The following is an 11076-nucleotide window of genomic DNA, read 5'->3' as shown; positions in this document are numbered from 1 at the left end:
TAATGTTGTTGAATATAAGTAGCATCATTATGCTAATCAAAATTCTTAATTACCATCTGACTTATTCAAGATCGATGTTTAGAGCTCATTTAAACATGTTGAAAACATTATGCAAACCAAGTTAAATAATAAACCATCGAGAATAAGGAAAGAAAAAAAAAAGGATTTCCAAGCCAATTATGTTTTTGTTGATTCCGGTCCTACTTCTTTTCATTAATTATTTTATTAGTCTTATCAAAAACATTGTTATTATCATTTAAATGTGAATTCACAATCTTACTTTACCTATGTTTGAAGTTATTTGAGATCATTGTTTAATGTGATTTGTTTCACTTTGAAATTGAGTTTTGAATGATGAAGTTGAGGTTGCATTTTTTTTTAATGTTAGTTCTTCAATTTTGTTTTTATGGCTTGATTTTTAATATTTTAATATTTTTTGGTTTGAAGTTTTTTTAAGTTTTTAAGTTCGATTTGCAGTTTTTATTTTTTTAATTTAGCTTTTTTGGTTATTTGTAGTTAATAAGGAGCTGTTAGTCTATAGGTTAACACTAATCTTGACATGAGTATCCTTTTTCTGGTTTCTAATGAAGTCAAATTTGTAGTTGTTAGTCACTCACACACACACAAATCTCAAGTTTTATTATGGCAGTTTTAGTCCTTGACATGTAGCTCTAAAAATCTTTAACCATTTGATCCAAACCAATAATAAATATTGCATGGAGGTACAATGAGAGAATTGTAAGCTATGTTATTTGGTTTTCTTAACTTTGTGATTATTGCTATATTACTTTTATTTATGCAGGTTACAACCAAAATCTTAACTAATATGAAGGGTAATACTCATTTCTCATGAAGGAAAAGTTTAGGCATGAAATAAATTTTTATTTGATTTTAAAATTTATCTTTCGATCCTTCCTTCTTTTCTAAAAAGAAGTGTATTAGAGGTTGTAAAGATAACCTTCTTATAAGTAGTATAGATAGAATTTTGTGATATTTGTTTCACATGTTCTTATGATGATGACTTGGCAAACTAAATGCATAAACAATCTTAATATTGTTTTTTTAAAACTTTGTTAATAGATTTTCCAGTTGTAAAAAACTAAATAATATTTATTGTTGTTTATCATAAAATTAAAAATAATTTTGAGTTTTATTGCAATCTCTTTATCATTGTTGAATATAAAATAATCTAGAATAATTTATACAATAAAGAACTTATTGCAGTTAACACACAGCAAAGCATGGATTATAACTTAGTATCCATAAAGAATAAACTATAGAATAAATTCAATAAGTTGAAGAAAAAATTAAAAATTACACGATTAAGATTTTAGAATATTCCTCAAATTGTCCCTTTTCTATTGTTGGAGAAGCATATTTTTTAAATCGTTACCTAAGTAATGAGTTAACATTTTAAAAAAAAAAGTAATAGGTTAACTTAAACTATTTATGAGGACAAATAAAATTTGTGTAGTTGAAACAAAACCCAAAATAATTTATAAAATTTAATATAGTTAAAACTTGCTATTGGTCATTTATTGATATACCTATCCACACGGGTCCAATGGATGTATGCCCTTGAATCAAATCTTTGATAGAGATTTTTGAGTTTTAGTCTAATCATAAACATTAAATTATTAATAATAATATTTTATGTAATTTTAATTTTAAAATATATTTAAAATATAAAAAATGTAAAATTTTAATAATTTTTGTTATCTTAATATTTTTTAAAATTTTAAACCTCTTGACCTCGCTGAAGTCGTTCGAAGCTTGGGGAAAGCTTTTAAAAGATTAATCGGGCCTAATCTGACTCAACTACATAAACACTTATATTTGTCAATTAACTAATGAGAATCATGTAATTTTGATTTATTTAACTTAACGATAAATAATATAAAATATATTAAACAAAAAAATTTATATTTAACCTTTGGAATGGGCTAAATGATGGACTGCTTCTTACCCACCATCGGTTCCATCCTTTCCACAAGCATCAAATCTTGATTAAAAAGAAAATTGAGCTTCTTTCCTCGTCTATTAGACTAGGGTTTCTCACATTTATAATTATAATTTGATTGATTCACTGTTTGATGCAAAGTTGGTGGATTAATCAAGCAACAGATTTCTTCAAGCTAACTACCTATGGTCGAATATAAGGATTCTTGGTCTCCTCAATTTTGTAAAATTGACTAGAGTCGCCCAAGGATTGATAAAGAATAGCCATCACTGACTATTTTGGACTCTGGAAAGTTGGTATTCCCTCCGATATTAATTCCCCCAAAGAATGTATAAAATATAATTAATTCCACATTTTTATTTTTATTTAGGGTGATCTTTTAATTGTGGGATTGTCTCACTTTCAAGACTTGCTAGGACGTTTGTTACTTTTTCTTTCTTTATTAATAAAATAATAACTTTTAAACCCAAGCCTTGCCCATTAGACTTATTATGGTAATAAAAATATTTTTATATTAATATATTGCATTCTTTATTTAATAAAATAATAACTTTTGATTGGGTTAGATTCAAAAATCTTAATCAGGCTCTCAAAAAGAGGCCAAGAATGGTTCTCAAGGATAACATATCTTTCGACAAGTTTATCTACTAATCTAAGAATTAGATGTATATTTCAATTAAAATTGAAACGAAAAAGAAAAAATACTGTTCTTTGAATATTTTTTTTAATTGATGAAGCGGAATTGGAACCTTTTCTTAAGAGTAAGGGATCAATCAACTAAGCCAAATATTCGAGTGGACTGGTAATTGATTTTTTGTAAAGAAACTACTTATTAGTAAATCGAATAGATTCTTTAAGGTCTTCAAATGTACACATTGATAATTGAGGCTCTAATTCAAGGTTTTGGTTTAAATTTAAGAATGGACGAAGTGGACTTATGGTGAAGAAAAAAATTTCCTTAAGTAAAACGAAAAGGCAAAATAATGCTTAATATGAATTTATGCTTAACATGAATTTTATTGATAGAGGTTAATAAATTTTACACTCTCTATTAGAAAATCAATAACCAGATAATTTCGTATCGAGATGTGAGTCTGTGTATATTTATTTTCTTTAATTTCAAAATTCAATAGAAGATGAAATAAGAAGTTAAGAACCAGCAAAAAGACAAACTAAAATCAAAATTAAATTTAGGCATATAAATTATTCTCCATCAAGTAAAATTAAATCCTTGCAAAATCAAGGGACTTTTTGCCATCATGTGGATTTCCAAAAAAGTTGTTCATGTAATCTGCAAGAACGAACTCTCTATAACGAGCAATTCCATCTTTCTGCACCACTTGAGGCAGCGGTCCAATCTTCTCTGTTGGTTTTGGAATTGTAAATATTGGTATTGACACCCTTGATTTTGTGCTTGTCGTACGAACTCTATGCTCTGCACTTTTGTACTTTCCATTGCTTAATATCTGCAGACAAACATAAATGAATTAAACACATATGGTATTTGCATGATTATTTTGCATTATAGAAAAAGACCCTTATTCAAATTTTGATTTGAACCTGTAACATATCGCCAACATTGATGACCAGAGCACCAGGAGCAGGTGGGATCTCTACCCATTCTCCTTTTTTATCAATATCTGCATCGTCTGGAACTTTAACATACAGACCTCCAATCCCATCTTGTAACAAGACGGTGAGGGTGCCCATATCAGAGTGACGCCCTACACCAACTGTGAGCTCTGGATTAGGACAAGTTGGATAGTAGTTCATATTGACGGTCTTCCTGCCAATAAGTGCATCAATCTTCGAGTCATCTAGTTTGACTCCAAGGTTTTCCATCAAAACTTCAAGCAATTTCTTCACATGTCAAGCGATGTCTTTAAATACACAAGTGCCACTTCCCTAAAAGAAGAATAAGGTAAAAGAATCAATTAATAGTAAGTATATATAAACAAACTAATACTAGTCAATTGGCTTCTTTCAAAAAAAAAAAAAAGGAAAAGCCCACCTGCACTCTATAGGCCAATGCTGAAGAACTTCTGCATCATTGGTGTATACCATGCTGATATAGTCTTTCCATTCCAATGCTTTCTCTTTCGCAGGAACAAAACTTGTCCCATACTTCACTAATGGAGTTGGACTCACTTCTGTAAGATAAACAGCCTTTCTTTCAGCTGGCAGGCCGAAGAAGTTATGTGCAGCATCCTTAAGTGTCTCTAGTAGATCAACAGGCACTCCATGGTTGACAACTTGGAAGAAGCCAAGAGTCTCAGCTGCTCTAACAATTTCCTTGGCAACTTCATCATGGTCAGGCCCATCAAGCCTCGACAAATCAATCGGTGGCACCTCACATTTGCTTGCATTTTTCTTATCAATCTGCTCGGCCGGTGGTTGAATGTAAGCCTGGGGGACCTTTGAGATGCCAGCGTCCACAATTCCTTTGACGCCATTTCCATCTCGGACGATAAAGTTGAAAAGTGAGCTGCCATTATCAAAACTTGGAGCCATTTGTGTGTAAATAAATGTAAGTAAGGCTGTTGAATATTTCTTTTGTATGTCGAGAGGGTTTGATTGATATGAAGTTGTGTGATTCATCAAACCAAGTGATGGGCTCTATTTATAGTGCATCGGTGGTTTAGACTTCTTCCGAAGAGAAGGTGCTTGGTATTTACATAAGCTTTTAAAGATATTTAATAATTTATAAAACCAAGGAATTCGAATTTCAGCTTCCACAATATTTCTAGAACGGAAAATCCCCAATTCTGACTAAAATACTATTATTATTATTATTATTATTATTATTATTATTACTGCAATAAATAAAAATATTATTAAATCTAAAATTCCAGCCCTGCGCTGCCTTTTGTGAATATGAACTCTCTCTACACGCAGGAAATCACAATTCAAACGAAGTATTGACAAGACTTTTCTTTTTTGTTAAAAGCAATGACTTTTCAATGGTATAGAGCACTCCAAATATTTTAATCATATTTAACAAACATTAGACACCATTTCAGTACGTTAAATTTGGATGCAAAGCCCATGACTAATTTTAGTTATAAAATCGAGATGATCCCAAAGAAAACTAAGGGAAAATTGTTTAAATATAAATGCTAAACTAAATTTAACAACCATTCTAATATATTTGTCCTATATAAAAAATTAAATCATGAATTTTGTTCAAAAAAAATTTACATTTAATTATTCAAAAATATTTTTTAGTTATGTTGTTGAACATATTTTTTAAAAAAATTTGTTATTTTCAAAGTAAATTAACAAAATTAACCGATTTATACCTAAATTCCTTATATATACTGGTCACTAATCAATAGGTACAAAAACCCAGATAACTATATATTACATTCATAATAGAATATCAAAGTAATTAATACCTCTTCTGTAGAGTCCAAAATAATCAAATATGGAAAGAACAAAGAAATAGAATGTTTTCTATTCCTTAGATCTATCAGTCATGATCAATGACGATTTGCTTAAGCTTGACCCACTAATCAGTCATGGTCAATGGTGATTTGCTCATGCTTCCTTTATGGTAGGCGAATGGAAAGCTTGGGGCACCTTCCATTAGCCCAAAGTCTAAATTCCTTTTAACGAAATTTCCTTTTGTTTCTAAATTTAGAAAAAGAGATAAAACCCAATGAGGATTCACATTATAACTACTTTTTATAATTAAAAAGATTGTTTTCTCCGATCACACAATTAAATCCCATACCATTCACCTAAGAATTTAAACTTAAGCATGGTTATTTAATGAATGTTAAGTCTTTTTGTGCAATATGTATGGTTATTTGTTTGATTCAGTAATGAAAATAGATAGTATAGTTCCAAAAATATTATGACTAAATTGTAATCTGAAATAATAATTATATTTTATATGTTTTCTCCTTCTCTGATTGAATTCTATTATTTTTAGATTTCCCATAACCATATATCAACTTTTTTTTTCTAAACATACCTACAACTCTTAGTTTTTATATTTCATATTTATTTTTAGTAGCTTTTCTTTTTATATTTTTGCATTAAAATATACAATTTATTAATTTAATCAAAAAATAAATATTATAAACAACCAACAAAATTAAAACATTTTTTACTTGTCATATCAAATCAAACATGAACGTGAAATTTAAGTTGAGAAATTTAATAAAATTAGGTATATGCTTATATAATACCATTTTAATCAATGCGGGATTTGGCATGACTCAACAGTTTTTGATCATTAATGCTTAGTCTTTTCATAGATGGAAGGAGACGACGCATGACTATATGTTCATTTCTTTACTTCTTTAGTCTGTGGATCTCTTATTTATTTGTTATGCCATTTTTATCTCTTATTTCTTATATTTTCGGGGTCAAAAAAGGAAATTCAAACCAAACTTTTGGTCGTTCTTATTTCTTTACATTTGTTGTTGGTATACAAATATGGAGATCAATTAATCAAACTTGGATTTTACAATATCCAATAATATTCCCTTGTTATATAATCTCAAAACTTCAAATTAAAGATTCCTAAGTTGTTTTTGTTAAATTTAAATTTAGAGGTCTTCATTGTTTTTCTTTGTTAAAAAAAAATAATAATAAAATAATAATTATCATTTGACATTGATGATGAATGGGTTTGAGCGTTTCTGGAAGAAAAGTTTTTGGCCGTTTAAATATGATCATTTGTAGTTTTTCATCTTTGATTTCAGTTACTTGTTTACGTAGACATTGGAAGAAACTTAAGGAAATGGATTTTCAGCTACCACCAATTCTGACCAAAAAAATGGGGAAATCGATAGCTATTGGTTCTAGAATGTTTATTCGTATCTAAAATTCAAGTCCGGTTGACAAAGATTTTATAAATAAAAAAAGGCTTATTTGATCCACCGGTTCTCCTCATGCTATAAAATCTTGGTCTAAAATTCACAACTGAAGACACATTATTTACTTTAAAAAAAATAGAGAATGATAGATAAACGATAAGATCAAGACAGTAAAATGGTTTTAAGGCATGAAAAGCATATTTAAAATTTTTTTTTAATAATTTAATAGTTAAATATTTATTATTTTACAACAAATAGAAAAAATACTTTTATTATTTTTTTTTTAAGTTTCTAATTTATTCTTAAATCTCCACTCTATTGTAAATCTTACTGAAGAAGATATTATATATTTAAACTCTTTTAAACACTCAATTTTTAAATATTAACTCTTATAACATATCAATTAATTCAAGAAATAGTAAGACGAAATACTTCTTTTGTTGATTTTGCTACCTAAATGATTAAAAAGCTGGTTTTTGTCAACAATTTTTTTTATCTATACATTTAATATAAGGTTTTATTTTTTATACCTACGGTTTGGTTTGTTTTGATTCTGAATTAGGAAAGTCTTCTCTCACCTTAAATATTTTTGTAAAAAAAAAAAAAAAAATCTCTATATCTCAACACTAAATCAATTAGTTCTATTGTTTTTTTTTAGTTTTATGATTAAGATTGTAGCAATAAACTATTAATTCATTCATAGAATTTAAAGCTAACTGTTATTCAATCAATTAATTTGAGATTTTATAATTTCTATGTATCAAATTGTAAATGATCAAAATTCGATATACTTTTTTGTACTTTTTTACCTTTTTCCTATTTTTTTTCTTTCTCTCCTGTCCTTTTTCCGTTTCTCTTCATTTCCAGAACTTTCGCTTACCTCGAAGATAATTAAGGCAAATAATGGTCTTTGGCTTTTTTCTTCAGTGATGGCCACTTAACGAATTAGATTAATTTGGTACGAATAGGAAACTCATCAGTTAGACAGAATGGAAGGCAATCAAGGTTCGATCATTATGGAAAATATTTCGGGGTTAAAAACTTAGATGCCCAACTTTCAATAAGATTTTTAAAAATTATATTTTTGTATACTTTTAATTATAAAATATATTTAAACATATTAAAATTTTAATATTTTAATATATATATATATATATATTTTTTTTTTTTTCTCAAAATGAACCTATTAGGCTCCAAAATAGAGATCAGACTAGTTTGGGGTTTTAGTAGAAGTCATGAAGGGGCAATAAATGGGAATAAAAGAAACAACACCATATCCAAATTAAGAATTCAACTTATTAATTTTCAAGTCTATAACTTGCAATGAAATTATCACATTGCGTTGCTTGGAGAACACTATCAATTATCGGAACGAACTTTCCACAAATGACATCGATACTTAGATTTCTAGAAACAATAAGAAATATAGTTGTCTGAAAAGATGGAGATCGAACCTTTGTCTCAACCAGAAAATTTTCCTAAATGGTAAAGCAACTTGTGGAATTTGTTGACTATTATCTTCTTGCAGCATGCATCTCGATTTTTGTGGATTAATTCAAACAAAATTAAGTCAAAACTTTCATTCTTCTTCTTTATTATTATATTATTATGCATATGAAATAAATAATTAAATTTAGTAACTTATTGTATTTTAAATATAATTAACATGTTTTACATATGCTGCTATATTATGTTTCAATTTAATAAAATATATTATTTTTGAAGTACAAAATCAATACCCTTCGAAAGTCTTGTTAATATTATTCTAATCGTCAACGTAATTTGGATGAAAATTCCATGAAATCCATCACTTTCATCACCCGGAATTGAATTTTGGATTTGAAACTCTTTATTGATAGAACTGCACGATCTTGAATAAACATTCCAGTTTGAACCCAAATATACAATAGGAAAAAAATGGGTATATAACAATTATCTAATTAACTTATTTGTAAAAAATAAAAGCATCAATCAAAAAGAGCCCAAATATCTTGAATACACCCACCTGTCAAAAACTCTAAGTTAAAATTTGAGAATATTTACTTATGAATATGACGTAATATCTTGAGAGAACAAATTTCTAATTATTCCCATCTCTAATTCCATGGAGAAAATGTACTCTATCATTATTCCTTTTAAAAAAATTAATATGCAATGGAAAGTTTTAAGAAATTTTCCTTTCCATTTTGGCATTTTGCTTATGTTTTTGGTCTGATGGAGAGAACCCGTTCTAGATTATGGCAGCTTCCTTGATTTTTATAGAATGCTAAATTTCTTCACCAAAAGTGATAATTGTCAATCTTTAGACGCCCAATACCTTGTCTTGCTGAAAAATTCAAAGTCATTCACCATAAAGGTCAACAGGAAACTAAAATTTTAATATTTGATGATGAACCAGCCATGCACTATAAATAGCCTCCTTCCCTTTGGTTGAAGCACCACACAACCTCTTATCAATAAAACTTCTCGACATACAAAAGAAATATACAACAGACCCAAATGGCTCCAAGTTTCGATAATGGCAACTCACTTTTCAACTTTGTCGTCCAAGATGGAAACGGCGTGAAGGGATTGGTGGACTCTGGCATATCAAAGGTGCCCCAGGCTTACATTCAACCACCAGCCGAGCAGATTGATAAGAAAAATGCAACCAAATGTGAGATGCCACCGGTTGATTTGTCGAGGCTTGATGGCCCTGACCATGATGAAGTAGTCAAGGAGATTGTTAGAGCCTCTGAGACTCTTGGCTTCTTCCAAGTTGTGAACCATGGAGTACCCGTCGATCTACTGGAGTCCCTTAAAGGGACCGCCCATAACTTCTTTGGTCTGCCCGCTGAAAGGAAGGCTGTTTATTGCAAAGAAGTGAGTCCAACCCCGTTAGTGAAGTATGGTACGAGCTTTGTCCCAGAAAATGAGAAAGCATTGGAATGGAAAGACTATATTAGCATGGCCTACACTAATGATGCTGAAGCTCTTGAACATTGGCCTGTAGAGTGCAGGTAATGAAATATGTTTTGTGCTCTCTATTCTTCTTTTCCCAGATATTCCGAAACCGCATTTATAGAGTTTCGTATTCATATAAATATCAATATTCTCTTTGTAGGGATGTTGCTCTTCAATACTTGAACACATCGCTTGATATGGTGAGGAAATTGCTTGAAGCTTTGATGGGAAATCTTGGAGTGGAACTAGATGACTCAAAGATTGATGCATTCATTGGAAAGAAGATGGTTAATATGAACTATTATCCAACATGTCCAAGTCCTCAGCTCACAGTTGGTGTAGGACGCCATTCTGACATGGGTACTCTCACAATCTTATTACAAGATGGGATTGGCGGTTTGTATGTAAAAGTCCCAGAAGATGTAGACATGGAAAAGAGGGGACAGTGGGTCGAGATTCCTCCTGTTCCTGGTGCCTTGGTCATCAACATTGGCGATATGTTACAGGTTCAAATCAAAGTTTCTATCGACACTCGTTTCATTTCATTCGAAAATTAATCATACTATAGCATAAGAATTTGAACAAATGGAAGATTGAAAAAAAAAAATACTAATAATTGTGTTTTTAATTTGTTTTATTCAGATATTAAGTAATGGAAGGTACAAAAGTGCAGAACATAGAGTTCGCACCACAAGCACAAAGTCCAGAGTGTCAATACCAATATTTACGAGCCCACAAGCAACACAAAAGATTGCACCATTGCCTCAGGTGGTCGAGAAAGATGGAGTGGCTCGATATAGAGAGTTTGTTTTTTCAGATTACATGAACAGCTTTTTTGGAAATGCACATGATGGCAAGAAGTCCCTTGAGTTTGCAAAACCCAACTTGGCTTGAAATAGAAGACATATTCTACTCTATTCTCGGTGCTATTGATATTGGCACATCTATTACTCCCTCTTATGTTTAGCACAAGTGTTTTACATGTGACAATAAAATGATGATGATTTAGGGTAGCCTCCGATATCTGTTCTTTCTATATTTTCGAACCAAAAGTTGTAATTCATCAGCTTCTTATTTGTAATTGAGATCACAACTATTTTTCTGATTATTAGCAACAATATTCAAAATATATGTAGTATTAAAAATCAATAATGTAGCATATACAGTAACATATATAATTTTCTTACCAAAATAAAACAGAGCGGTGTTTTGATTTGGGTGTGGATTCAACCCCTATTGAAAAACTCAATGAATTATGTATCAATCAATTGAGTCTAAGTGATATTTAGCAAGTTTAGTATTTTAATTCCAGCCCTTGTAGCATTTTCTTTTATACTCAAACTGCGA

At 29.9% G+C, this 11076-nt stretch overlaps 1 protein-coding gene and 1 pseudogene across 2 annotated transcripts; one reads left to right on the top strand and one right to left on the bottom strand.

Annotated features, from left to right (window-relative positions):
• Nucleotides 1-3125: 3125 nt before the first annotated feature.
• Nucleotides 3126-4529, bottom strand: LOC149511615 (scopoletin 8-hydroxylase-like; annotated as a pseudogene). Its single transcript, XR_016333705.1, has 3 exons — nt 3972-4529; nt 3521-3865; nt 3126-3426 (listed from the first exon to the last, which is right to left on the bottom strand). The product of XR_016333705.1 is annotated as a scopoletin 8-hydroxylase-like (transcript).
• Nucleotides 4530-8915: 4386 nt separating this feature from the next.
• On the top strand, nt 8916-10852 carry LOC111318382 (scopoletin 8-hydroxylase-like). Its single transcript, XM_022921221.2, has 3 exons — nt 8916-9785; nt 9890-10235; nt 10372-10852. The coding sequence occupies exons 1-3, from the start codon at nt 9286-9288 to the stop codon at nt 10621-10623; spliced, it is 1098 nt and encodes a 365-aa protein (XP_022776956.2). The 5' UTR covers nt 8916-9285; the 3' UTR covers nt 10624-10852.
• The last annotated feature ends 224 nt before the right edge of the window (nt 10853-11076 follow it).

Source organism: Durio zibethinus, chromosome 25 (assembly GCF_047325235.1).
Source record: "Durio zibethinus cultivar Kanyao isolate XHJ-2024 chromosome 25, ASM4732523v1, whole genome shotgun sequence".
Classification (NCBI taxonomy): domain Eukaryota; kingdom Viridiplantae; phylum Streptophyta; class Magnoliopsida; order Malvales; family Malvaceae; genus Durio; species Durio zibethinus.
This window is presented reverse-complemented; position numbering and strand designations above follow the sequence as displayed.

Bases quoted from the DNA above. Each gene is read 5' to 3' on its own strand.
- LOC111318382 (XM_022921221.2), top strand. From the start codon at position 9,286: ATGGCTCCAAGTTTCGATAATGGCAACTCACTTTTCAACTTTGTCGTC. The intron at 9,786-9,889 runs GTAATGAAATAT...TTCTCTTTGTAG, and splicing joins CATTGGCCTGTAGAGTGCAG to GGATGTTGCTCTTCAATACT. The intron at 10,236-10,371 runs GTTCAAATCAAA...TGTTTTATTCAG, and splicing joins ACATTGGCGATATGTTACAG to ATATTAAGTAATGGAAGGTA.